The 26,505-nt window shown below is 56.3% G+C and overlaps 4 protein-coding genes across 4 annotated transcripts; 3 read left to right on the top strand and 1 right to left on the bottom strand.

Annotated features, from left to right (window-relative positions):
• Positions 1-1,394: 1,394 nt before the first annotated feature.
• C1H1orf50 (chromosome 1 C1orf50 homolog) lies at positions 1,395-4,887 on the bottom strand. The gene is made up of 4 exons (XM_049798413.1): positions 4,739-4,887; positions 3,724-3,810; positions 2,460-2,591; positions 1,395-1,747 (listed from the first exon to the last, which is right to left on the bottom strand). Exons 1-4 carry the CDS (start codon positions 4,871-4,873, stop codon positions 1,565-1,567), a joined length of 537 nt encoding a protein of 178 aa, XP_049654370.1. The 5' UTR covers positions 4,874-4,887; the 3' UTR covers positions 1,395-1,564.
• Positions 4,888-5,062: 175 nt separating this feature from the next.
• On the top strand, positions 5,063-12,907 carry P3H1 (prolyl 3-hydroxylase 1). Its single transcript, XM_049798253.1, has 15 exons — positions 5,063-5,574; positions 6,060-6,212; positions 6,424-6,613; positions 7,066-7,197; positions 8,748-8,887; positions 9,626-9,715; positions 9,827-9,879; positions 10,222-10,343; positions 10,523-10,650; positions 10,746-10,841; positions 10,976-11,126; positions 11,635-11,752; positions 11,974-12,049; positions 12,204-12,344; positions 12,427-12,907. Exons 1-15 carry the CDS (start codon positions 5,092-5,094, stop codon positions 12,544-12,546), a joined length of 2,193 nt encoding a protein of 730 aa, XP_049654210.1. The 5' UTR covers positions 5,063-5,091; the 3' UTR covers positions 12,547-12,907.
• A 1,695-nt stretch (positions 12,908-14,602) lies between these two features.
• CLDN19 (claudin 19) lies at positions 14,603-18,814 on the top strand. Its single transcript, XM_049798376.1, has 5 exons — positions 14,603-14,825; positions 15,925-16,089; positions 16,315-16,402; positions 16,867-17,013; positions 18,438-18,814. Exons 1-5 carry the CDS (start codon positions 14,603-14,605, stop codon positions 18,487-18,489), a joined length of 675 nt encoding a protein of 224 aa, XP_049654333.1. The 3' UTR covers positions 18,490-18,814.
• A 3,399-nt stretch (positions 18,815-22,213) lies between these two features.
• Positions 22,214-26,122, top strand: LOC126037747 (claudin-16-like). The gene is made up of 5 exons (XM_049798465.1): positions 22,214-23,328; positions 23,683-23,785; positions 24,826-24,990; positions 25,149-25,340; positions 25,925-26,122. The coding sequence occupies exons 1-5, from the start codon at positions 23,215-23,217 to the stop codon at positions 26,014-26,016; spliced, it is 666 nt and encodes a 221-aa protein (XP_049654422.1). The 5' UTR covers positions 22,214-23,214; the 3' UTR covers positions 26,017-26,122.
• The last annotated feature ends 383 nt before the right edge of the window (positions 26,123-26,505 follow it).

Genomic DNA, 26,505 nt, shown 5'->3' with positions numbered 1-26,505 from the left:
GTCAGGCATCACCCAGCAGAGCTGAAGGCAGCGGTGTCTTCCTCAGCAGCAGTAAGGAGAGGAGAGGCAATGCCTCGGAAGGTCACTTGAAGCTGAGTGACTGCCTGGAACAAGCAAGGCCCCCAGGAAGGTGAGTGACCGCTGCACTCAAGGCCATGCCGTGGGGAACAGAGGACACCAGTCTTCCACCAACACCTTGGAAGTCAGGAGAACCCAACCGCAAATGGAGGTGGAGGTGGTGCTTCTTGGAGCCCAAACACAAGTGCACTTGTGTTTGTGCTCCACCAAGAAGCACCACCTCCACCCTTGGTGGACCCAGACCCTGGGGTCCCAATTCCCTTTCCTCAAATGGTCCCCAACCCTCACATGCTGCCAGCAGAAGAGCTAAGGCCAGTGTGCATGTGCACTGCCTTGAGCAGCACATAAGGTCACCACCTTGTCATCTCAGGGAGGTGAACAACCCATGGGAGGATCCAACCAGATCTGACGTTACATGCTGGGGTCCAACCTGGACACCTCCTTCTCCATCAGTACGTTCCCACCTTGGCTCCTCACAGAGGAGGAGGTGAGCTCCTGGAGGAGCCCTGAGCAGCTGGGCAGAGGGAGGACATCTCTTCAGCAGCTCTGATCTTTGCCTCTCCCCAGTTCTTGGTGGAAAAAAGCTGGAGATGTCCTACCAGCCCCACATGCCACCAAGTCTCCCTGGTAAAGCCAAAGGGATGCTTGCCATGCAGACAGGACACGGGGCCTGTCTCAGAGGTACATCTGATATCAAGACTGATTTATTTTCTTCACTGCTCTGGCACAGTGTCCCTGCAAATTCCAGTCTCACCCTCACAGGTTGTCATGGTTTAAGCCCAGCCGGTAACAAAGCACCATGAAGCTACCAAAAACCCTGCCACACAAACCCAAAACACAGATCAACCACTCGAAGCCAAGGGGAACACACGAGGACTGTGAAACACCCACCTTTTGAAGAGCACCTGAAGCCTGCATGGCACTTTTGAGGACGCCCTTCCCAGAGAAGAGCTCCAGGTCACCTTGTGGGCCAGACTCAGGGGTTTGGACCAGCTGGGACAGAGACCAACAGACTCCGGTCACAACAGACCCTTCTGCGCAGGGTTTTGACCGCTCTTCCCAGGCCACAGAGCTAAATATGTACATTTTAACAAGGGGCAAAATCCAGCCCTGAAATCATTACCTGCCGCAGGCAGTCACCGTGAGGTACACCAGAGCCAGACAGGTAGGACGTATTTTATAGCATTATCACATCTGCCCCAAGCATTTTTGCTTTTTGCCCCAAGCTCTCTTGGAATTGACTCTACCTGATATTATCTGCCTTTTGCTACAGCTTGGCATAAGTCAAAGAAATAAATTACTCAATTACTAGAAAATCCAGTAAGACCAAATGCAGAATTAGTCTCATTGAAGCACAGAGCAAGTACTGGCAGCATCAGCATTTTTGTTTCTTGGTCTCTTTCCTTGCCCTGCCTTTGGCAGCATGCAGGCACTGCGTGTCCTCACGCAGGCACTCTGCTCAAGAAGTCCCGTATGGTCACTTGTGTCACTTGGTCAGGCCCTGGAAGTTGGGCTCTGTACATGGGGGCAGTGCTGCCTGCCGGCTCAGGAGCTTGTCCAGGATGTTTATTTCAGCATCTCGTCTCTCAATGTCCTCAAACGGAGTCCAGGACATGTCGTGCTGGAGCTTATAGGCACCGAGAAATTCATGGGGACTGGTCCCCCATTCCTGGAGGAGAAAGGAGAGATTCACATCGCTGCTCAGTTTCCCTTGGAGCTGCACTATCCTGTCCCTCAGCCCAACCTCTGCCAGTGCTGGGTAATCCTACCACCTTTGAAGCAACCCCAACTACAGGACCATCCCATTTTCTAACCTACAGATAGGCTCAACTACCCTGAGTCTATGTCCAGGTCAAGCGACAGTGCTGCTGACGCAGGGAGGCTTGGGGATACAAGATCTCCTTGACCTGCACAGAGCTCCTCTACATGCTCGGTGCTTTGCTCTGAAGTCTTCACCCTGCGTCTAAGAAAACAGGTGACCTGGAAGGAAGATACCTCCAACACCACCCCTACCAAGCTGCAAACTCAATCCCTGGGCTGAAGCACCCAAGGAGACTGTACTGCCAGACAGCCACACCAGACAGGGAAGGCCCAGGGCATGTTTGCAGTTCTTTCAGAGAGTGAACTGCAGGGACTGAAAGGCAGAATTCAGGTCGATGTACCAAAGGTCTTCTTGCTCACCATCCATCAAGAGCTAAGGGAACTTCATAAGATGGCTCTTACACCAGCAGAGTAACTCAGACCAAGGACAAATGCCAACTGAGTAGGTGCCAACAAATGCCCCCATTAAATTGGTGCTTTTGTCTGAGGTTCAGAAGTGCCCAAGCACCAGAAACGTGTTTTTTTCCCCTCTGCTTCCTCAGGGGGCTGTAACCACCCACCTTAGGAGACAGGATGGAGAAGTATCGCTGGCCACTCTCCCGCCTGTACATGTAGTAAATGTTTCCTGGCTTCTTCACAAGGTTGCAGGCCACATGGTGCAGATCAGCATCTCTGTTAGCTTCATCCAAGACCTAAAAAAACCCCCAACTTTAAAATTTCCACACTTGAAATAAAACAACATGCTATTGCCTCTCAGCCAGAGCCTGAGATACATCGCTTGACACACCACTCAACACACTGCTCACGAGGCCTCGTCCTCCCCAGCACATGCCTGGCTTCACATGGCACATCTTTACTTGCCCCAGGAAGTAATGCTTTCCAAAGAGATAAAGCTTTCTCCAAGTTTCCCCTGTCAGCTGGACCTCAGACCTCCTGCACCCCTCCACGGAGGTGGAGATACCTCCGAGCGTAAAGGACCTCTTCAGCACAGCCTCAGGTTCACCTCTGTGCCTGACCCCACCACAGGCTAGACTCGTTCCTCGTCTCTGTACGCAGCTGCTGGACCCTGGGGGCTTCCTTGCTGCACTCCCCAAGTGAAGGAACAGCAAACAAAGGGTAATTCATCTCCCCAGCTCCACCAGCTGACTGCTCCAGAGCTCCGGCTCCACCAGTTAACGATTATATGACGTAGTGGCCTTGATGGCAGTGAGCCAGTCGCAGTGACTGGCAAATCCTTTCCCACTCAGGCTCCGAGATTTCACCCCCAAGGGTGAAGTGTGAATTGAAGAGGACAGCCAAGCTCTGCTGGGCTTGCTGCCGGGGCCACCTGCTCCAGCAAATGAGCTGGGACAAACTGGAAAGCCAAGCCCATCATCAGGTAACAGCTCATCTCTCCCAGGGGCTCAGATCCAGCCAGAGCCACATTGTCACCCCACTGTGCTGAGTCCTCCCAGGAGCACAGCGCACACACTATGGTGACAAGAGTTACCGGTCCCAAAACCAGAGTCACCTCTCTGTCCTTCCTGACACCCAAGCTGCTTTTGACTAGCCACTCTTGCTCCTCGTCCTTAACAGAAGTCCTCCCTGATGTGCAGAGGACTCAGGGAAAGCACCAAAACCAACCCTCCCCTGTCCCCAGTTGATACCAGACAATAAACCCTACTTATTTTACCACTGTATCTTCTCTACTTGGCTCCTGGCCATGATTCACATCCAGGCCACAGCTATTTCCAAATGTCTGGCAGTTAAGTCAGACACCAATCTCCCTCCCCTCACAAGCACAAGGCAACCAGCCTTCTACCCAGCTCACAGATGCATCCTCACCTTCCGAGCCTGCTCCTGCAAGTACCGGATCTGCTCAGCAATGACAGTCAATTTATTGCAGGCGTTTGCTCGGATGAAGTCGTCCGCCTGTGAGGAAGAATGAGGTTTGGTCAGAATGGGGAAGAGCCATGGCCTGGGCGTGCGCTGGAGAAGCGGCGGTCATGGCCTCGCTCAAGGCTTTAACGGGGCTGTGGGTGGTGCAGGAGCTGCCCCATGTGCAGCTGTGGGGCAGTCGTGGCATCCCCGGGCAGCAGGGTGACAGCTTTGGAGCAGGGACCAGGCACTTGGAGCTGCCTGGACATGCTGGGTGGCAGTGGAAAGGAGCAGTAGGACATACTGGGAAGCACTGGGGTGGACTGGAGAGGCAGTGGCATGCACTAGGATGAGGCAGTAGGACTTACAGGGAAGCATTTAGGTGGGCTGGGTAGACTGAGAAACTCTGGGGGATGTACTGGACTGGCACGCATTACTGGAAGGCAGTAGGATGTACTAGGAGGCACGAGGGGGGATAGTAGAACATACTGGGAGGCACTGGGGTGGGCTGAGAGGCACTAGGATGGACTGGAGTCACTGAAGGGGCAACAGAACTTATCAAAGAGGTGCTGGGATGAACTGGGAGAGTCAAGACACACTGGGGTGGACTAAAGGCAGTAGGGTATACTAGTATGGATTGGGAACTTTGTAGATGTTCTGGGAGTCACTGGGGGGGGACCAGCAAGACACAGTGGGAGGCACCGACGTGCAAAGGAGGGTGCTGGAGGCATAAACAGCATGGCCCCCTGGGAAAAATGGGAAGGTACTGGGGGGCACTGGGGCATACTGGGAGGGGACAGCGGGATATGGCGGGAGGCCGCCGGAGACACCGGAGAGCAGCGGGACGTGCTGGGAGGCACCAGGGCCGCCGCCGGCTAAGGAGGCCCTGGGGACGGCCGAGAGGCAGCGGGACACCGGGTACCCGCGCGGCCCTGGGCCCGGCCCCGCCTCCGCGGTCCCGCCGCCGGGGCACGGCCCTCACCTGCTGGACCTGCCGGGCCAGGGCCACCAGGTCCCCGGGGTCCCCGACGCGGGCGGCGCGGCCTGCGCTGCCCTCCACCAGAGCCAGGCCTAGGCCACCCCCGGCGCCGGGCTCCTCGCCGCCCTCCGCCGCCATTACCGGCCCGCCAAGCCCCGCCCCTTCCGCCCAGCGGGGCGGAGCTTCCGCCCAGCGTGGGCGTGACTACGGGCCGCACCGGGGCGGGGCTACAGGCGGAGCAGCTGCGGGCTCTGATTGGTCGGCGGACGGGGCGAGGCGGAGGGGGCGGGGCGCGCCGCTCTCCGGTGCCCGGTTGGGGGGCGGGGCGTCGGCGGGCGCGGCCCCAAGCCTCGGCCATGGCGCTGCCCGCGCTGCTGCTGCCGCCGCTGGTGCTGCTGGTGCTGCTGGCGCGGGCGGCGACGCCGCCGGGGCCGGGGCCGGGGCCGGCGCCGGCATCGGCATCGGCCGACCTTCCGCTGCCGGCCCAGCCCCCGGACGCCCTGTTCGCCGCCGGCGCCGAGGCGTACACTCGGGGCGACTGGCCCTCCGTGGTGCTGCAGATGGAACGGGCGCTACGGGCCCGGGTGGCCGTGCGTTCCCGGTTAGTACGGTGCCGCCTGCGCTGCGCTAACGCTACGGCCGGACCGGTGGAGGGGGCCGACCCCCAGCTCGAACCGGTGCTCCGTGACCTGCTCTTCTTCCGGGGGCTGCTGCGCCGAGCCGCCTGCCTGCGGGGCTGCGGGCCCGCCGCACCCTCCCGGTACCGACTGGGTGACGAGCTGGACCGAGAGTTCAGCAAGCGCAGCCCCTACAACTACCTCCAGGTCGCCTATTTCAAGGTACGGGACCGGCAAGGGGAGGGCGGGGGGAGTCCGCCGGCGGCGGGACCGGCAGCGACCCCGGGAGGGGAAGAAGGGGCGTCCCGGTGCGGGGGGATCCGGGATGGGCGGGATGCCCGGAGGGACGGCGGAACGGGGCGTGGGACCGAGAGAACCGGGCGGGGGCGATCTCGGAGCGGGGGGTGCCCCCGAGACCCGGGAGGAGTCCGGCTGTCTGCCCCGGTGGGGTGGGGGGTGCCGGACGGCGGCCCCGGGCCCTGCCCGTCCCTCCGCTCCCCGCCCCGGTAGTGCCACGTCGGAGCTCGCCGGAGCCACCCCCCGTCACCGCCCTCTAGGCTGCAGGACACCCCCCCCACCCCCCCCGCAGCCACCGTGATGTCCTGGGGACTGGGGTCCCCTCCATACCCCGTGGGGGGTCCGCACGGTGTGACCGGCGCTGTCTCACCCCCCCACCACCACCACCACCACCACCCGGTCCTGCCCAGATGAACCGGCCGGCACAAGCAGCGGCGGCGGCGCACACCTTCTTTGTGGCCAACCCCGGGCACCAGGAGATGAGGCAGAACCTGGAGTACTACCAAGCCATGGCAGGCGTCCGTGAGGATGACTTCACCGACCTGGAGGCCAAACCCCACCTGGTGAGAGCCCCCCCAACCTTGAGCAACCTCTCCCCAAAACACCCAGCTACTGCCGGACCTGGGGAGGTGACGCCGTGGCTGTTGGCTCGGCAATCTCATGAGATGCCACCTTGGTGCTGGAGGGCCGTCCCGTGGGGACAAGGTTCCCCAGGTGCTCCACCGCAGGGAGCAGGGCGCCGAGTCCCCACCATCATTTCTCCTCCATCTGCAGAGCGAGTTTAGGCTGGGCGTCCGGTTTTACACGGAGGAGCAACCGGCTGCTGCCATCCTGCACCTGGAGAAGGCGCTGGAGGAATATTTTGTGGCAGACGCCGAGTGCCGCGCGCTCTGTGAGGGACCCTACGACTACGAGGGCTACAACTACCTGGAGTACAATGCCGACCTTTTCCAGGCCATCACAGGTGGGAGCCGTGCGTGCTGTGTCCCGTCTCAAGAGTTGGGGACAATCCGGGGGGGGGGGTTGTCCCCAAGAGGGCAAATGCCATCCTAGGCTTCACTAGGAAGAGCATGGTCAGTAAGTGGCAGGAGATGTTTGCCCACGCTTAGCACTGGGGGTGATGCCCAGGAATCCCCCAAATTCCAGAGGGATATGGAAACACAGGAGAGGGGCCAGCCGAGGGTCACCAGGACGCAAGGGTGGGAGGCTGAGGATGGCCACTCTGTCTCCAGAGAGCGGCACAGCCCCACGACCGATCGCACAGAGGTGGGCAACCACCATCCGTGAGGCTTTCCACCACCAAAAAGCTGGCAGCAGCCCCACTGGGAGCAGGAGGTTGGAGCTGAGACCCCTCAAGGTCCTGTCCACCAGCCCTTGGGTGACCACAAGCAGTGACATGGGGTTTTTCTCCACCAGATCACTACATGCAGGTGCTAAGCTGCAAGCAGGGATGCGTTACGGAGCTGGCCTCGCAGCCCGGCCGGGAGAAGCCTTTGGAGGATTTCCTGCCCTCGCACTTCAACTACCTCCAGTTTGCCTACTACAACAGTAAGCAGCTCGTTGCCCCGTCCTCCAGTGGCTGTCTGTGCTGGACATCATGCTCTGCAGGGGCTGTTTTTCACGGGCAGAAATCATAGACTCACAGAATGGTTTGGGTTGGGAAGGGACCTTCAACCATCATCTAGTCCAACCCAAGATGCAGGGACATCTTGCACTAGATGGGGTTGCTCAGAGCCCCGTCCAGCCTGACCTTGAACGCTCCCAGTGACGGGGCATCCGTAACTTCTCTGGGCAACCTGTGCCAGTGTCTTGCCACCCTCATCGTAGAAAATTTCCTCCTTATGACCAACCTAAACCTACCCTCTTTCAGTTTAAAACTGTGGCCCCTTGTCCTGTCACTACAAGCCTTGGTAAAAAGTTGTCTCCATCTTTCTTGCAAGCCCCCTTTATACATGGAAAGGCTGCAAGAAGGTCTCCCTGGAGCCTTCTCGTCTCCAGGCTCAACAACCCCAACTCTCTCAGCCTTTCTTTGTAGAGGTGTTCCATCCCTCTGACCATTTTCACGGCCTCCTCTGGACCCGCTCTAACGGGTCCATGTCTTCCTTGTGCTGTGGACCCCAGAGCTGGACGCAGTGCTCCAAGGTGGGGTCCCGTGAGAGGAGTAGAGGGGGAGCATCACCTCCCTGGACCTTCTGGCCACACTTCTTGCGATGCAGCCCAGGATATGGTTGGCTTTCTGGGCTGTGAGCGCACGTTGCCGGCTCATGTCCAATTTTTCATCCACCAGTATCTCCAGGTCCTTCTCCACTGGGCTGCTCTAAACCCATCTCTTTACTGATACGGGTGGAGGACCTTCCACTTGACCTTGTTGAACTTCATGAGGTTCACACAGGCATGTTCCTCCAGTCTGAAATGGTCTGCAGGAGATCTGGATCTCGCTGAGCCTCACTGCAGTAACCCTCCCTGTTGCTTTAGCTGCTCAATTCCTGGGCAGCTTTGCTTTCCAAGTGAAATAACAGCCTAGAGAAGCATTTTATTTTTTTTTTTCTCCTGCCAGCTATCCACATCTTGCTCCAAACCACAGAGGCACCCTCCCCTCCAGAACTGTTAGTTATAACCCAGAAGAATATACCCCATTTTACTTTATTTTTTATTCACCTCCTTAGAAAAATCTAAACTGTTTCTGTGCAAATTTCTCCAAAAGGAGGGAAAAAAGATGAAGTCCAAGAAGATTGAAAGGCTGTGATCCTTTGCATGAAAGTGGGTCAGGGTGCTTAAGTGGCTGAAAATTGCAGGTTAGCCTGGAAATGGTTGGGTCTTGCTGCCTGGAAATAGGCTTCAAGATGTTGTCCAAGGGAGAAACTACCCAAGCAGTGGCCCTGATTTCTGGTGAGGTGATTTCTGGAGGCAGGATAGCACCTTAGACTCTTCATTTTTGCCTTTGTGGCAGCAGTTATCTTTGTTCCAGGGTATCTGCCCTGCTTGGGAGACCCTTTGGAGAACAATGACGACTTTCTCTCACTTCTCCTCCATATCCATGTTTGCTCTGTCTCTGATGCTCTTGGACGTGCTGTTAACAGCCCCATTTCTCTTTGCAGACGGGAATTATGAAAAAGCCATTGAATGCGCCAAAACCTATTTGCTCTTCTTCCCAAACGATGAGGTGATGAACCAGAATTTGGCCTATTACACCGCCGTCCTGGGGGAAAACCTGGCAGGACCCATCCAACCCCGAGAGGTGAGCAACTGGCTGGGCTGAGCTGTTCAGGGGACATCTTCTCCCCTCCTTGGGGACCTCTGCAGAAGTTTTGGGGTCTGCTCTGGTCGGGTTTGCTCTGATCCAGCCACCCTTCGGTGGCAAGGTGGAAAGGAATGGATGGATGCAAGACCCAACAAGCTGGAAAATAGCTGAGAGACTGAAAAACATCACTGGCAAAATATTTTTGGCCAAGTGAAGGCTTGATGGCTTGCACAAATGGACCAGCTCTTGTGGGAGAGGTCTGTGAGAGGCAGACGGACAGGCTTTTTAGGAGGCTCTGAGCCCACCTCTGCTACAGACTTCCACAACTGAAGTGGAATTGCTTAAAAAGGAGACGACTTGGCTTCAAAATAGGTGGATCTGGATGCTCGGGTGCTGCCTGGGGGGTGGTAGGCAGGGATGGAGGTCTCTGCCCCACGTCAGCTGGAGCAGGGAAGGGAATCTGCTTCTGAAAAGCTTTCCGCAGGAGGGACACGCATGTGCCTCTGTCTCCCCCATCCTCTCCCCAGGGCTCATCCACACAGGACAGGGAAGTTCATGCAGGATGGGGAAAGCCACTTGCTTCCCGGCTGCCAGAGGGACTGGGAAACCAGGGCTGCGGGTCCAGCGCAAGGACCATGGGAATGATGTAAACGCTGCACCCTCCTGCCCTCGCTCGGGGTCTTTCCAGAACCCTCATGCCGTGCCCTCACCTGGTCCCTCTGTCCCTCATCACAGGAGATCCAGGAGTACCGCCAGCGAAGCCTGATGGAGAAGGAGCTGCTCTTCTTCAGTTACGACATCTTCGGCATCCCCTTCGTGGACCCGGTGAGTGGTGCTGGACCAGGCTGGATGCAGTGGCCAGTTGGAAAGGGGACAAGGGGTCTGCATCCCAGCCAGATCCTTGTCTGGATCCTGATGTTGTTCTTCTGGCTGCAGGACACGTGGACACCTGAAGAGGTGATACCAAAAAGGCTGCGAGAGAAACAAAAGTGAGTACTCTCCCAGGCTGATGGCCAAGGCTATGCAACGGGGGGACCAATGGGATGTACCCCTCTTCCTCCGTGGGTTTTGAGCCAATGACCATGGCCATGGAGCTGCCACCAGGGAGGATTTTTGGTGTTGGGGCTGGAAGAGGCTGTTGGAGGGCAGAACTTTGCTCCCCATAGGCCCTTGGGTGATGGGGATGGGTAGGTCATCCCGAGCAGCTCAGGGTGAGGGCTGCGTTGAGATGACTCTCTCCAGCCTTGGGCATTGTCACCAGCCCCTGGAGACAACTTGTCCTGCCTTTGTCCTGATCCCCCTTGTTGGGTTGATGGCTGCTGCATGCCCAGGGTGGAGCGGGAGACGGCAGCGCGGATCTCGGAGGAGATTGGCAACCTCATGAAGGAGATCGAGACGCTGGTGGAGGAGAAGGCCAAGGAGTCTGCCGATATGAGCAAGTTCATCCGAGAAGGTGCGGACAGCCAGGAGGGGAGGTGGGATGGGGACCTCTGTGTCCCCCACTGCCAGCTCACAGTCCCTCCACGTGGGTGGTGGCAGGAGCAGGTGGCAGGACCTCAGCTTCCCACAGCGCTGTACCCCAGGGTTGGTGGCACCCATCCCTGCGTCCTCCTGATCCCATTTGTGCCACAGGTGGCCCCTTGGTGTACGAAGGAGCCAGTGTCACCATGAACTCCAGGACCCTGAATGGCTCCCAGCGCGTTGTGGTGGATGGAGTCCTTTCTGCTGAGGAGTGCCGGGAGCTGCAGAGACTCACCAACGTGAGCACAGGGATGGGAATAGCGGGCAGGGGATGCTGAAGGGTCCCATCCTGCGGCTCAGAAGTCAGACACGTAACACCAATTGGGTTTTACAGGCAGCTGCCTCGGCCGGGGATGGCTATCGTGGGAAGACATCTCCTCACACTCCCAGCGAGACCTTCTATGGCGTGACTGTCCTCAAGGCCCTCAAGGTTAGGGTGGCTGTGGGGAAGGGAGGAGAAACAGGCTGTGGAGACAAGGGAGGGGGTGGGTTTGAAGGCAGGCAGCTGCCCATGCTTGCCCAACCCACCTGGGGCTGAGCCCATGTCCTTTCTGTCCCCCGCAGCTGGGCCAGGAGGGCAAGGTCCCCCTGCAGAGCGCCTACCTCTACTATAACGTGACAGAGAAGGTGCGGCACATGATGGAGTCCTACTTCCGCCTGGAGGTCCCGCTACACTTCTCCTACTCCCACCTGGTGTGCCGCACAGCCATCGATGGTGAGCATGGCCTCGGAGGAACACAACCTGAGGAGAAGCGAGTCTCCTTCAGCCTCTTGTTCTGTCTGGGTTCTCTCCAACAGCTGGAGTGGTCTGGCCTTGGACCTTTCCTTAGACACCTCCTTGCTGCCCCCTAACCTGCTCCTTTTGGGAAAAGGAAGGCGTTGGGGAGCTTGTCCCTCAGCCCAGTTTGGGAAGATGAGCAGCTCTGTTGGTTGCCTCTAAGGGGGCAGGTGGCTTCATGCCGTACCGGATTTCAGCACCTGGAGGCGTTTGGGATTGGGTGCTGGGAGAGGCTGTGTCTGGAGGTCCATGGAGATGCCATGGGACAAGTCAATGGGGGCTTGTGCCCTCCAAATGGCCTCTCATGGTCCACGCTCCAGCAAGTGGAAGGCCTTTAGGCTACACATGACTCTCTTGTCACCTCCAAGCACATGCTGCTTGGGGACGGACCCCTGTCCTGCAGGGACAAAGGGGTCCTGATGTGCCAGGTCTTCTTCCACCCTAGAGAAGCAAGAAGGCCGGAGTGATAACAGCCATGAGGTGCATGTGGACAACTGCATCCTCAACGCGGAGGCCCTGGTGTGCGTGAAGGAACCTCCAGCCTACACCTTCCGGGATTACAGGTACCGGTAGTGTCCATCAGCCAGAGTTTCCCCACCTGAGGGCACCGTGGCTTGGTTGGCACCTGGGTTGGAAGGAGCAGAATGGGAGGACAGCCCAACCTGGGCTCTCCTGCCTCTGGCTCTTGCCAGAGTGGCAGAGTGGCACTGGGGGTGGTTCCAGTTGCTGGAGCTGTGGCCTGGGGTGATGGTCGTCACCTCCACTTGTCCCCTGCTTCGTTTAGCGCCATCCTCTACCTCAACGGGGACTTTGAAGGAGGAGCTTTCTACTTCACCGAGCTGGATGCCAAGACGGAGACTGTAAGTAGCTCAGCTCCTTGAGGATCCACATGCAGCACCAAACCCCTGGCCCCATCCCCTATGCTACCGCAAGGGATGAAGTTGGGTTGGGGGGGAACACCTCACCCCCTTGCCCACAGGGTGCATCCTGACTGGGGTCTCCTGTTCATGACAGGCAGAGGTTCAGCCACAGTGTGGCCGTGCCGTGGGCTTCTCCTCCGGCTCGGAGAACCCCCACGGTGTGAAAGCCGTGACCAAGGGCCAACGCTGCGCCATCGCCCTCTGGTTCACCCTGGACCCTCGACACAGTGAGCGGGTAAGCCCCCTCCCCAGCAGCGGGTGGGTTTTTCTGGGGGGGAACAATGGCCATGCTTATCCCTGTGGGTCTTGCCCCACAGGAGCGCGTGCAGGCAGACGACCTGGTGAAGATGCTTTTCAGTGCAGAAGAGGGAGATTTGCTGCCAGAGACGGAGCAGGAACCGCCAGCTGCCGTCGCGGTGGGGAAGGACGAGCTGTGATGTCCCATGGGGACCAGGACGTCCCCGCCAGGACGAGCGACACCAGCGTTGCGGCTTCAGGCTGCTCAGCCGTGGGGCTGATGGACAGCCCCCCCCCCCCGCCCCCAACCAACGTGGGATGGGGAATTGGGGGATGCCCTGCACCACCCCTGCGGCATCCAGCATCCCCCCTGCGGAGCTGACCTGGGTGTAAAGCAGAGACTCTGGGGGGAGGTGGGGGACAAGGGAGGGATGCTTTTTTAGGGGTGAGGACCCAGTGCCACAGTAGCAGACACGTGCCTTGCTGCTCAGCTGAACCTGCGGCTATTTAAGTGCCTTCTGCAGAAAATGGGTGAATAAAGGCGGGGTGTTTTTTTTCTAAGCTGTTGCCTGCTGAGCGGGGGGGGGGGGCAGAGGCTGCTGTCCACCCCGCCACCTTGGCTGTCATCTGGTGGTGGGACACATCCCTCCCTCCTTGCAAACATTTACCTGAGGGTTTTGCAGCCCTGCAATCCCAGGAAGGCATTTTTGGGGGGATAAGGGGGACTTTTTGAGGGGCAAGCAGGTGCCATGGGTGCTGCAACCCCTACATAAGCCCCACAGCATCGCCTGGACTCTGCTCCTGCAGTGCGGGAAGGGACCCACGATTTTAGGGAGGGAACCGTCCTTGAACAAGAAGGACATTGAGCACCGTGGCACCCCCCAAACAGGGCATCAAATTGTTCCCGTGGGTGTCCAGCCATTACCATAACCATCTGGGGAATGTGAGTAAATAAATCCTGCCCCACGCTGCCGGAGCTGGGCACCCCCGTAATATTTGGAGAGGGCGTAGGGCAGGTCCTGTTCAGCATCGGAGTGGGAGAGGAGGGGTCCTGGGGGACTGTTTTTCTAGGATGAATGGATAGTTCTGGTGGTTGCCCACCATCCCGGTGTCCGACCCTGGCCGGCCGAGCGCGTGAGCAGACTGCTGATGAGGTCGGGGCGGTTAACGATTGCCAGGTCCTGGGGCTGCCACTTGCTTTGTGTCACCGGGGCGGTGGCACGTGTACCCCCCGCACCATCAATGGTGGCTCTTGATGCCGTGGTGGCGTGCCTGGATTCCCCCTGTGGAGAGGCGAGGGTCAAGCCTGGGGGTGTGGGGGGCACGATCCCCTTCCCTGCTCCCATGCCAAATTCCTGGAGCCACCCCCGGGACCTCTGCGGCTGGAGGAGGGTCCCGGCCCACTGCAGGGGTGCAAGGGGTCAGGGATGGGTTGGGGGCTCACCTTTCCCCAGTCCCCCTTCCCTGCCTCCCTTGGGGACCCCCATTTTCCCATGTCCCTCCACTGTTGCTTGGGGGGTCCCCACCTCCCTCAAGACCCAAATACCCCCCCATGCCCCAAATGTCCCCCCCCAGGAACTCAAATCACCCCCCCAGCCCCAAATCACGCACCCCCTCAATCCAAATCTCGCCCCCACCCCCGCTCCAGGCCCCAAATCTCCTCCTCCAGACTCAAATTCCCCCCCAACACTAAATCACCCCTGAGGCCTCAAATCTTCCCCCTGGTCCAGGCCCCAAATCTCCCCCCCCCCAGTACTCAAATCGCCCCAGACCCAAAACACCCTACCCTGACCCAAATCCTCCCCCAGGCCCCAAGTTCTCATATCCCCAGGACCCAAATCTCCCACTCACGACCCAAATCTCCCCCCAAAAGCCCCAAATCTCCCCCAGGACCCCAATCTTTCCCCCCTCCCCCAGGCCCCAAATCTCCCCCTCAAGACCCAAATCTCCCCCCCTCCCCCAAGTCCCAAATCCCCCCCAGGACCCCAATCTTCCTGCTCCTCCCAGACCCACATCTCCCCCTATGGGACCCCAAATCTACTCCCCATGGGACCCCAACCTCCCCCTCCCGTTTCCAACACCCCCCCCCCTCCATGTCCTTTTCCCCCCTCCCCGCCCCCTCCGGCAGAATCTCCCCGGGGGGCGTGGCCGAATGGTGAGGGAGGCGTGGCCGGGAGGGGCGTGGGCGTGGCCGCGGCGGGCCTTGGCCGTAGCCGTGGGGGAGAGCGCGGCGCGGGCAGGCGGGAGGCGGCGGCGATGGGCGGTGGGGCGCGGGAGCTGGCCGGGTACCTGGCGGGGCTGGGCGGGTGGGTGGCGGCGCTGGCGGCGGCCGTGCTGCCGCAGTGGAGGCAGAGCTCGTACGCCGGGGACGCCATCATTACGGCCGTGGGGCTTCACGAGGGGCTGTGGATGAGCTGCGCAGCCCAGAGCACCGGGCAGGTCCAGTGTCGCCTCCACGACTCGCTCCTCTCCCTCGACGGTGGGTACGGGGCAGGGAGGATGGGGGGGGGGGGTGTGAAGGGACTGGGGCCCCGTGGGGATGAGCCTCGCTTCTTTCCGTGGGATAGAGACACACCCCTCCGTGGGGCTGAGCTCTCCTGTGTGTCCGAACTGCCCGTGTCCCCCTGCAGGTCTGACCCCTCTCTGGGTTTGAAGCCGCTGTATGAGTGTGAGCCCCTCTTACGGGCTTGACACCCCCCCCGTAGGGGTCTGAGCCTCTCTGAGGGTTTGACACCCCCCATATGGGTCTGAGCCCCTCTTATGGGTTTGACTACCCCATATGGGTCTGAGCCCCTCTGTGGGTTGGAGTCAGCCTCCCGTGGGTCTGAGCCCCTCTGTGGGTTTGAACCCCCCCAACAGATCTGTACCCTCTCCACGTCTGAGTACCCCTGAGGTTCCGAGCTTCCCTGGCCCCACCAGTGGTCTGAGTCCTCTGTAGGTCTGAGCCCTCTTGTGCAACCCCCCCGCCCTGGGTCTGAGCCCCTCTAATGCACCTGAGCCCCCCTCAAAAGGGTCTGAGCCCCCTTTACCCCTCCACTGATCTAAGCCACAATGTGGGTCCAAGCCTTCCACCTCCACCCAGTGGGTCTGAGCCCCTCTTGGCCCCTGACACCCCCTCCCCCCAGGTCTGAGCCCCTCTTGTTCATGGGTTTGAGCCCCTTTGTGTGTCTGAGACCCCCACCCCGGCCCCTGTGGGTCTGAGCTCCAGGGTGGGCATCACGTTTGGGGACTGACAGTGCCCCATGGGGACATCACAAGCCCCGGGGCTGTGCATCGCCCTTGTGGCATTTCGGGACTGCTGGTGCCGCTGTGGGCAAGGTGTTTCCCAGCCCAGGAAATCATGGCAAGGATGAGCGTGGCAGGGAGGAAGGTCAGGGAAGACATTGGGAGCGGTGCCCTGAGCTGAGCTGAGGTCTCCCAGGCTGGGGAAGGGGTGACACGGGAGCCACACAGCAAGGACAGGGTTAAGGACAGGTTCATCCCCAGCGTGGGACGAGGTGACCTTGCTTTCGGAGTCCGGCTGTGGCCGAAAGCACATGCTGGCGAGCAGCTTTTCTCCCCCCTGCCCCCGCTTACAGTTCACATCCAGACCTCCCGGGCTCTCATGGTGATTTCTCTCCTCCTGGGCTTCTTCGGCATCATGGTGAGCGTGGTGGGCATGAAATGCACCAAAGTTGGCGAAGAGGATCCCGTTACCAAGAGCCGCATCGCTGTTGCTGGAGGCATCCTCTTCGTCCTCTCCGGTAAGGCGGCTCCAGCCTTTGCATCTCTCTGATGCAGAAGACCTCAAATGCTTTTTAAAAGCTGTTTGATGGAGGAAGGGGAGAGGTTTGGTGATGGGCTGGGTGTTGTTGTTGTTCAAGGTTTGATGTCTAGTTGAAGATGTCCCTGCTCATTGCAGGGCGATGGGACTAGATGACCTTTAAAGGTCCCTTCCAACCCAAACCATTCTGTGATTCCATGTCCAGGTCTGTGCACACTGGCTGCCGTGTCCCTGTATGCAACACAGGTCACCTACGAGTTCTTCAGAGAGAGCACCGTCCCCATCAACGCCAGGTAAGAGCCCGGCTCAGGCGATGCTCTTTATCTGAATCCCATCTTGTCCCTGCACTTCCCATAGGACCTTCACTTGCCAGTTTTGGCAACGTGCTGGGTCGTAGGCAGATGTCCCACGCAGGGTGGGACCTGTACCACCCCACAGCTGCCATGGTGCTGAAGGTCTCCCCGATGCTAAAGCTTTAGTCGGTACCAGCGCCGACTTTGCACTGGGACAGAGTAAAAGTGCTCACGTGGGGTTTCAGTCCAAGGGACAATTAAAGCACGGGGAAACCTAGTTGCCGGATTCGGCCGGCGTAAAAGATGGGGGTGGCCAGAGAGAAGAAGAACCAATATCTGCCTCAACGTGACCCGTAGCCTCGTCAGGGCTTCGAGCATCCTTGTGCCCACCTCAGTTTGCACTTCTGCCTTTTCCAGCTCCCCCCCTCCCCAATGCTCCCCTCTCTCTCTCTCTCTCCCCACAGGTACGAATTCGGCTCGGCTCTCTTCGTTGGCTGGGGGGCTGCCAGCCTCACCGTGCTGGGAGGGTCCCTCCTGTGCTGCTCCTGCCCCGCCAAAGAGCGGCGGGGACAGCAGTACTACCGACAGTCGCAGCCTTCGACGACTCGGGAGTACGTCTGATCCCTAACCCTGCCCTCTTGCTGCCCACTGCCTCCCTCCCCTCCCCAGAAACCGGCAAGACCCCGGCACTCCCCCCCTGCCTGGTCCCTGGATGCCCCACGAGACCTTTCTTCTCCTCCTCATCTTCCAGGTTTCGGCACCATTTGCAGCGCCATCCCCTAAAACGGGGGGTTTGGGTGGTCATAGCTCCCTTATCCATCATTGCCAGGCTCCCCCCAGCCAGGCGGGTTGGCCCCCCCCCAGGGTGGCCAGGACCGTGGGTGGCTGGACCGCGTCCGTCTGCGGAGCAATGGCAGCGGCGGGGCGATGCCGCTCCCGCGGGGGCACGATGCCAGTCCCGTGGGGGTGTGCTGCACAGAAGTGCTTTGTGCTGTCACCCCTCCACATCCCACCCACCCTCTCCATCCTGTTTTCAGGAGCAAGCGGGGAGCAAAGCCGGTGCTTGGTTTTCCCGGGATGAAGCTGCTGCCCACCTCCATCAGAGCCAGCCCAACCCAGGGCTCGAGCATCCCTGCACCCCACTTTTGGCAGAGGGATGCTTTTGGGGTGCAAGCTTTCCCCTGCCTCATTGCCACCCAAAAGCAGCATTATTTTTAATTATTATTAATTCTTGATTTAAGCCCAGTTGCTGGTGCTCCAGCTGAGTTCTGCCAGCTAAAATCTGCCCTGGGCTTATTTCTCACCAGGCACAAGTATGTGGCCTTGTTAAGCAGAAGAATAAATGGCACTGGTCAAATTAAAGCAGGCAAAAAGGGGGCTTTGAACGCAAAGCAGTGGTTTGTTTTTACTTTTGGTGCCCAGCGCAGCTATTTCGGGTAGCAGATGGACAGACCCATGAATTTTGATGCCTCCCCACTGTGTCCAAATCCCTCTTCCCCCCAACAGGATCTCCTGGAGCAGGCGGTGAAGTCTTCAAACACCAACGTGCTAATTGTCTCCACCTCCTTGTACCTCGTCTTGACAGCTACTAACTGCTCTGCAAACGCCGTAGCTCCAATTTCATCTGTAAATCCCCCCCCCCAAAACTCCCCATACCTCCATCCATCCATCTGTATTGCGTGTGCTATACCAGCTAACCTGCAGGAAAAAAGAGTGGAAATGATCCAAGGAGTTTGATTTTATATTTTTTTGAATCCCAATTAGTTGAAGTAGCTGATTTTTTATTTTATTTTGCTCTGTTTTATGTTGCTCTGTTTTATTTCATTTTCCTCTATTTTATTATGTTTTCCTCTATTTTATTTTATGTTGCTCTATTTTATTTCCTTTCCCTCAATTTTATTTTATGCCCATGTGCTGTTTTGGGTCTTGGTCTGTGCTGGAGGGGAAGCAAGGATATTTTTGCCCCAGGGGGGTTGGGGTTTGATTCCTCTCTCTCACTTGGGACTAACAGCCCTCTTTCTCTTTTAAATTGCAGACCCCCTATAAAAATGTCTTCTTCACCCATCAGGGGAGAGCAGTGCTTATAGTCTGTCTTCACCCATCAGGTGCTTGGTTGGCTGAACCCAACTTGTGGGGTTCCCCTCCAAAAATACACACCAAAAGCTACTGCAGTGAGGATTGAAAAGGAAACTCATGCTTTATAAAAAAAAAAAAATCAATCAAAAAGTGTTTTTATATCAGGAGCACAGCATTGTGTAGAATATTGTTTTTATTCTTTTAATATAAAATTGCATTAACTTTTCTATGGGATGCATGGCCGTGGGAATGGGACCGGTTGGGATTTTTAAATGCATTTTTTTGCTGATTGTTTGTACTAAAAGTTGTGACTCAGTGGTATTAAAATGTTTCCAATCATGGGCATCTTTCTAAAATCGTCTCTTTGTTCTCCCCTTTTCCAAATCTGAGCCAGTCCCCTGCAAGTGATGCCTTTGCTGGGTCGAAGCAACTTGGGCAGCGTGGTCCAGGCAGGCGATTCCCTCCCATGCTGAACTTTTTTTGCCCTCCTGGCCAGGTGCTCGCTAAATATCTCGAGTCTTTTGCCACATGTTGCTCTCGAAAGCGGGGATGTAGCCTTAAAAATTGCTTGATTTAAGGCTAAAGCCATGGAAGAGCCCAGATGTCCCATGCGGCAGGGTCGTATCCAGCATCTCGTGCTCGCAGACACCACTTGGTCCCTCTGCAGAGCTCTTCCCAAGACTGAACACGACCAGCATCCTCCTCTTATTGCCCCTCTAAGCTGGGCTGTCCCTTATTTTCTCCCATTTTCCATCAATTCAGAGCTGGCTTGTGCCTAATTGGGCACTTGGCTAATTGAAGCTGATTTTTGCTTTCCCCGTGGAGGGGCAGGACCCCCTGTCCCATGACACTGTGCTTGGTTTTTCCTTAGGGGATGATGCTTCTCATCCAGGATTTTGCAAAGCCACTGTCTTAGCTCAGCATCCTCATCCTGTCCACGGCACCTGGACCACAAATACATCCCGTCCCACCTCAAAAAGCAGGGATTTGGGGTCCTCAGTGGCTCCCGGGACATCTCCATGAGTCACCCAAGGGCTCCCAGGGGATGGACGCCCAGGCTGGAAGCACATCAAAGCGGGGGGGGGGGGTGGGGGGGTGGGTGGGAATAGCTGAGCGACGATAACGTGTTTGGGGGTATAAAGGCCCCCACTGTCCTCTGGACAATTCCTCGTGTGTTTTGCACAGGGCAAAGCAGGATAAAATACGGGAACAGGACACAGTGTTCACTGCGATACGTGGGATCTGCCTCCATCCACATCACATCCAGGCTAAAACATGGGGGGGATTCCCCCCCAACATACTTTTATTTAATAAAATCAGTATGATGACCAATATTGAGATTTCTGGTCATACCTCTTGCTCGCATCCAAACCCCTGTGAAATAATATTAATTTTTAAATAGGCAGAAATGAGGCAAAAGGGAAAATGACCCCCCAGACGCCAAGATCGCAGCAAATATCACTAAATTGCCACAGCACTGAAAAAAATCACCTTTTTTTCTTAAAAAAAAAACAACAAAAAAAAATTATTAAAATAATTTTAAAAGCCATTTCAGTGCCCCTTGTTATATTTAGCACGAAGATGTTTCTGTGACAGTGCTGCCCTTGGCTGGGGGCCCGCAACTGGTCTGCACGCAGAGGGGCTTTTCTCATGCCTCTGAGCCATGACTGGTTTAATTTGGTGGTGGTTTTATTCATTTTTATACATTTTTATTTGTTGGCCTGCCCCACTGGCATCTAGAGTGCTCTCTGCCTCTATGACATGGTCCCATCAAAGAAAACATCTTTATTTCTTTTTTTTTTTCCTTCCAGCCATAGCAGGTTTCCCCTGCACAGCATATGCTAAAACACAAAGATTTGGGTCTTCTGTCAACACCATTTTTTTAACACAAGGGTTTTACAAACCTAGTGGGACACAGGATCTGATTTTCACCTTCATTAACCAGGGAAATGATCTTTATTCAACTACCGATGGATCTGCCCTTCTGCCTGCATCTTTTCAACCCCCACCCCACCCCCAGAAGGTTTCAGCTGAGAATTGACAAGGCAGATTAGTTCGATATATAATAAACTGACTGTTTGGATCAGCAGAAAATGAAAATAAGGCTATTTTATAGGTGTGACCAGGGCATGCAAGCTGCAGTTTTGTATTGCTTCAGGGTCACACCAGAATTTCACGTCGTGTATATCCAAGTACCATAAAATCCTGAGATGTAAATGTTGGAAAATGAAGGTACACAAACCCTCCTGGACGTTCTCATCCCTAATTCACCACTACATGCTGAAGTGTTGGACCTGCCATGTGCCAAAATCCTGGGAAAACAGGATAACCCAAAATAAAGCCGCAGCGATCGCACACATCAAGCACCCGGGTGCCTCTGCGGGGCTGAAGCTCAAGGATTTGCCAAGACCCTGGTGTGTTGCCAAAAGCCCCACAGTTCAATGCTGCAGAGGATTATCTAGAGGGGGAAAAAAATCAAAACCAAACCCAAAACAAACTTAAAAAGCCCAAGTGCATCTCTTAAATATAATCCCCGAAATGGAAATAAGGATGTGTTTTCCACGGGCTTAGGAGATGAGGGTGTAGCGATGTCTGAGAGCCACGGGACACAGCTGATCCCAGGGATGCTCGGAGGATGCTGCAACACAATGCTTGGTGACAATGAGGGCAAAAGCAATTTTTTTCTGAATAGTAGGGGATCAGGGAACAAACCTGAAGCTTTTAGGGCAGCTCCAAGTGCCAGGCAGCTGGGGTACCAGTTTCCAGGGTGACAAAAACCTCCTCAGGGGCCTGACAGGCCATGTTATCTGAGCCATAACCACTGCAGTGGTTATCACTTGTTTTCCACTTCATGAGGAAAAAAAAAAAGGGTCTTAATTATTGACTGCATGCCTGGCCAAAAGGTTCTAATTATCTTCCTTGCATTTTAGCTTCTTTCTCTGCCCACCTCCACCCCTCTTGCACCAGTCCTGGGGACCCAACATGTCTTAGACCGCTCACTCCAAAGCATTAATTAAAAATATTGGGCTATTTGCCCGGGACACAGAGTCCCCCACCTAGGGAGTGTTCCCGGCAGGTTCCCACAGGTTTGCCCACGTGATATTTTTTGGGGAGGCTCTGTTTCCAACCTATTACCGTTTTAACTGCAGGGATGCCTATCACGCCTTGGAGCACAAAGCCCATCTGACGTGCTTTGGAAAAACCTTAAATAGTCCGGCACTGGCTCTGGCAGGCATTGCATTTCCTCAACTCCATCAGGTGGGTCAGGATTGAATCCCATCGACATTTGAAAGAATCTTCAAGACCCACATCCCCAGCCCCACTCATCGGCGAGAAAGAGCTTTTGCCATCCTCCCACGCCAGCAAGGATGAGCCTGTGGTGAAGGTAACGCTCCCGCCCCGAGCCCCTTTTTATTTTTTTTTGCTTGCTGATATAACTCAGCTGGCTGAACAGATTTTCTTCAAAGGCCCCAAAACAGCTAAGGTTTAGTGGAAAAAAGTAAGGTTATGGAGAGTTAGCTCAGACGGGAGCCTGGGAAATTAAAAAAATATTGCAAACGGGGGTCTAAGCAGCTGCCTGTTAATAATGAGATACACTCTCAGAGTGAAGCTGACAGAAACGCTGAAAGAGTGGGGGTGAGTGGTACCTCTGCTCCCAGCGACGTCCCAAGAGGGGATGTGGTAGGAGATGTTGCACTCTGGGTGTGGGGACCAGGACTTTCCTTCCCACCTCTGCCCCCGGGGGAAGCCTGTGCCACACCAGGGTGGGCAGCATCTGGGTGAAGGTCACAAACCCAGTGATGGTGAAGAGTCATCACCCTATGATAATTAACCCATGCAGCTCAGAGACCCATCCAGTCTCATTAATTAAGCGACTTATGGGAACCCCTCTGTCCAAAGGGCTGTCACAGTGGTTGCGACTTCAGGCACTAAAATATTTAGCATGTTGGGTTGCAAAATGCAGCAAGGTGGGATTCATGTCCAGGCTTTGGAGATCTGTGCTCCATACCTTGGGCACAGCTCCCCTTTCTGCAAAATCCCTCCATCTCTGGCAAGGATGGAAAACAGATGGTCTTGTCTGGTTTTGGAAAGCCTTGGCAGCACTTAAGGGCACCTACATCAAGCCCCAGCAGCCCTCATCTACCTTCATAATGGGAGATGCTTTCTTTGGGCTTTCTGCTTGAGATTAGAACATCTCCATGGGACACTTGCTTGTGTTCCAACCTGGATGTGTCAACACTTCATTGCTTTTCTTGGAGGTAAAAAAAAAGCAAGAAAAGGAAGGTGCTCTTCCCACCAAATCACGTGGCTGCAGGGATGGAGGCAAACAAGAAAACTTCAGGATATCAGAAGATGCATGCTCAGATCACAGGTTTTGACAACAGCAGTTGTTTGGCAATGGTTTCCAGCAGCTCTTGATTCCCAAAGGGCAAGTACTAATGGTTGGCAACTTCAGATGGTCTATTTGGAAGACAGGACATCTAGAGAGCAGCCTGATGTGGGTATGTCTCCACCGCAATATTAATGTATCCTTGAAGGCCCTGTCTAAGGGTACCTTGGCTAAGGGTGTTAGAGCATTTTGGCAGCACTGAGGACCATGCAGTGGGGCCCAGATGACTCACAGGGATTCAGAGGACGCCTTGGCCTAGGTGGCACTTTGTCCTTGGTGGATCGGGTACCTGGGAAGTGGTCAGAGTGGAGGTGGCAGACATCTCTGTGCCCTTGCAGGTAACCCCATGAGCACGGCCTTGCAGATGACAGTGTTCGGTCTTGCTCTTCTCTCAACCATCTTCCTGCTCCTTGCCACGTGCACCGACTGCTGGATGGTGAATGCTGATGACAGCTTGGAGGTGAGCAGAGCAGCCATGGTCAAGGTTAGCAGAGCAACTATGGTCAAGGTTAGCAGCTGGGAGCAAGGTGGGTGCCTTGATGCCCATGGGGTTGCACCATGTCTCCCCGGGCTTGGCAAGGGGACATGGTGGGACAAACCCATTGCTTTCTGCATGAGCTGGAGGATTAGAGAGGTAGAGAAATTTTGGAGCAGAAGGAGGAGACAGAGAGCAAGGTATGGATAGGGAGTCACCAGGACATGTCCAGCTGTGGTGGTGAGAGCCTGAAGGTCTGCCTTGCTGGGCTGGGATATCCCTGAGGAGCTGGGGTGCTTTTTGGTGCATTTTGCTTGAGTGTCTTTCTCCGGCTTCCAGGTAAGCCACAAATGCCGGGGGCTTTGGAGGGAGTGTGTCACCAACATGCAGGATGGGGTCAGGACCTGTGACCAGTATGACTCCATTTTGGCTGACCATCCAGGTAAGCTGGCACGGTCTGGAGGGATTTTTTAAGTTCACAGCTAAGAGTTTTCCCCCTTCGCTTTTCAAGAAGATGATCCTTGTTGCAAAGGGCTGACCTTCATCAGTTAGCAATGCAGGCTCAGGGCTTCTCTTGGTCTCCTGTCCCATCAGCACAGCCTTGACAGAAACCCGTGGTTCAGCCAGATCTGCCATGGGGTCACCAAGCAGGAGAGAGGCCATGAAGCTGTGCCACCTCACAACAAAGGTGTTTTGGCATGCAGACCCCAGGCGCAGCTCCTGCCCCTGTTGCATGGTGGGGTTTGCAACCCCATTGATGTTGCATGCAGGGGTGAAGACCGTTCCCACTGGCCAAGGACTTGTGTCCTCAGCTCACAGACAGTCATCCTGTGGTATGGAGATTTCTCCTGGCCTGCACAGGGCACGTCAGGCACTGCACAGGAGAGCCCTTGTCCTGTATAGGGTGATCACATGGGACAACACAGGTTCGGGCAGTGGAGGAGGGAACAAGAAGTCAGCATAGACTAAGTGGGGCTGGTGTGCTGCTGTGGGGAAAAAGCTTTGCAGGGAGAAGTCACATTGCACACGGCTGGTGATGTGAACCATGCCAATTCTCATATTTTTCGCTGGTATGTTGACATTTACTGTTCAAAACACCAGCTACACAACTTGGAGGAAAAAACAGACAGTCTGGACAGCAGCATCTTCTGTCCAAGCCTGCGCAAGAAGGTTCTGAGCAGGTGATCACATCCCGGGTGCTGATCGGTGCACCTTAAGTTGTTTGATTTCTTGAGCTCGTCTAATAATGGGCTTATTAAGTCCTGTCGCAAAGTTTCTGATGAGCCTGGTGAGCACCTTGCCTATGGCACATCGCAGGCATGGGGTTGGTGGGTCCCAGTGTAGATATCTCCTATGGACATGGCCACTGGTGCGCTGGGTGACTCTAGCAGGGACACAGGCAGCAATCTTGAGTGGGGAGACCAGTTCCTCTGAGCATTCCTCAGTTCCCTTTCTGGGTTTTTTTTTTCCTTCCCTGCCCAGTGAAGATCGTGGTGACGCGGACCCTGCTGATCACAGCGGACCTCCTGGCTGGCCTGGCTTTGGCTACACTGCTCCTTGGGCTCGACTGCATCAAGTTCCTCAAGGAAGATCCTCGTGTCAAACTGAAGATGTGCTACGGGGCTGGTGTCATCCTTGGCGTCGGGAGTGCGTGGCTGGGAGAGCTCGGGGACAGATGGACCTCGTGTCCAACAGGGAGTGGGAGGGATGCTGGGAACTAGGGGTACCCCCTCAGAGGGGTCTTGGGAGCATGGGGGGGGGGGGGGTTGTTCTATGGCTTTCTTAGCCAGCCCCGTTTCTCCTAGGCATCCTGGGTCTTGTGGGCTCCGTGTGGTATGCAGTGGATGTCTACTTGGAGAGGGCCATGCTGGTGTCGCACAACATATTCCTGGGAGTCCACTACGACTTCGGGTGGTCATGCTGGCTGGGGATGGCTGGCTCGATGGGCTGCTTCGTGGCATCCGTCCTGCTGACCTGCTGCCTCTATGCCTGCACAGGTCAGTCTGTCCTGTCCCACCCTATCCCACCTTAAGTAGCTTTTTGCCCTGCAGGGATGTACGTGGGGCAAAAGACCAGCTCGGAAGGCACAGGCAGTTCTCCAAGGGTTCAGCCAAACCAAAGGGAACCCCTTCATGTCTGGCCCATGCACCTTGGCAGGGGAGGCTGGGTCATGCCAGGCAGGATTGGGCTGAGCAAGGACCCCATAAGCCCCATCAGGGCATGGAGGTGGGGTACAGAAATGTTCCATCCACATCTGTGGGACACTGAGGTCCTGGTGAAGGTGTCTTGATGTCTATCCAAAGCAGTGGCCATGCTGAAGCCGCATCACTGCAACCAGCCAAAGCCTGAGCCAGTTTTCGCAAGGATGTGCCGGTGGAAATCTGGCCATCCCACCATGGGGGATATGGGGCCGGTGATGCCTCACCAGACATCATCTCCAGCCCTTACGCCTGGTCCCACTGGGTGGAAGCCAACCCCACTGTCCGCGTTCATTTCTCCTGCCGTGTCCCCATGCTGTAGCACCCCCCTGAGCCCCCCTGCTATTGCCAGCCATGACACAACCCCAACTCTTTCCTGGCAGACCCCAGCAGCCGCTGGCAACCCCAGAGGCTTCCTCAGCCCCAGAGCCAAACGGCCACCAGCAAGATGTACGCCATGGACTCCCGCGTGTGATGGGCAGCAGCACCTCCTGCACCCGGCCCTGCTGCGGCACACTCTCCCCTCCCAGCCTGACCCCATTATTAAAGCACCATCACCTATACTGGGACATCTCTGCGGTTGCTTTAAGGCTCTGATTGCAGGGTCCACATGAGCTGTAGCATCAGTGGCTGCAAAAAGCAAGGGTGCTGCAGAAGTCACCCACAGAGGAGGTTTTTTTCCCCGCTTCCAGCCAGGTTTCATGGAAATGAACCCCAGAAAAGCATTGCTTTAAGCAAAGATGCCCCCTCATTCGCCTGGTGAAGCTGTTAGGTCTCTGGGGGCAGAGGAGCTCTTCCGACATTGCTCAGCCGGTGCTTTGGAGGAATTTAGCGGAAAGTCTTTTCTGCACGGAGCAACACTGACTCCACGTGGCCGGCGGCCCTGCGGGAAACCGCCCCTGCGCTGAGAAACTGGGTAGCACAAGGTTTGCATTTAAAAACTAGGTAAAGCTAGCAGCCTGGA

The sequence above is a fragment of the Accipiter gentilis genome, chromosome 1 (genome assembly GCF_929443795.1).
Source record: "Accipiter gentilis chromosome 1, bAccGen1.1, whole genome shotgun sequence".
Classification (NCBI taxonomy): domain Eukaryota; kingdom Metazoa; phylum Chordata; class Aves; order Accipitriformes; family Accipitridae; genus Astur; species Astur gentilis.
This window is presented reverse-complemented; position numbering and strand designations above follow the sequence as displayed.

Bases quoted from the DNA above. Each gene is read 5' to 3' on its own strand.
- P3H1 (XM_049798253.1), top strand. From the start codon at position 5,092: ATGGCGCTGCCCGCGCTGCTGCTGCCGCCGCTGGTGCTGCTGGTGCTG. The intron at 6,213-6,423 runs GTGAGAGCCCCC...CTCCATCTGCAG, and splicing joins TGGAGGCCAAACCCCACCTG to AGCGAGTTTAGGCTGGGCGT. The intron at 8,888-9,625 runs GTGAGCAACTGG...CCCTCATCACAG, and splicing joins GACCCATCCAACCCCGAGAG to GAGATCCAGGAGTACCGCCA.
- LOC126037747 (XM_049798465.1), top strand. From the start codon at position 23,215: ATGAGCACGGCCTTGCAGATGACAGTGTTCGGTCTTGCTCTTCTCTCA. The intron at 23,329-23,682 runs GTGAGCAGAGCA...TCCGGCTTCCAG, and splicing joins ATGCTGATGACAGCTTGGAG to GTAAGCCACAAATGCCGGGG. The intron at 23,786-24,825 runs GTAAGCTGGCAC...TTCCCTGCCCAG, and splicing joins CATTTTGGCTGACCATCCAG to TGAAGATCGTGGTGACGCGG.
- C1H1orf50 (XM_049798413.1), bottom strand. From the start codon at position 4,873: ATGGCGGCGGAGGGCGGCGAGGAGCCCGGCGCCGGGGGTGGCCTAGGC. The intron at 2,592-3,723 runs GTGAGGATGCAT...GGGTTTTTTTAG, and splicing joins TGCAGGAGCAGGCTCGGAAG to GTCTTGGATGAAGCTAACAG. The intron at 1,748-2,459 runs GTGGGTGGTTAC...TTTCTCCTCCAG, and splicing joins TCTCCATCCTGTCTCCTAAG to GAATGGGGGACCAGTCCCCA.
- CLDN19 (XM_049798376.1), top strand. From the start codon at position 14,603: ATGGGCGGTGGGGCGCGGGAGCTGGCCGGGTACCTGGCGGGGCTGGGC. The intron at 14,826-15,924 runs GTGGGTACGGGG...CCCCGCTTACAG, and splicing joins CTCGCTCCTCTCCCTCGACG to TTCACATCCAGACCTCCCGG. The intron at 16,090-16,314 runs GTAAGGCGGCTC...TTCCATGTCCAG, and splicing joins CATCCTCTTCGTCCTCTCCG to GTCTGTGCACACTGGCTGCC.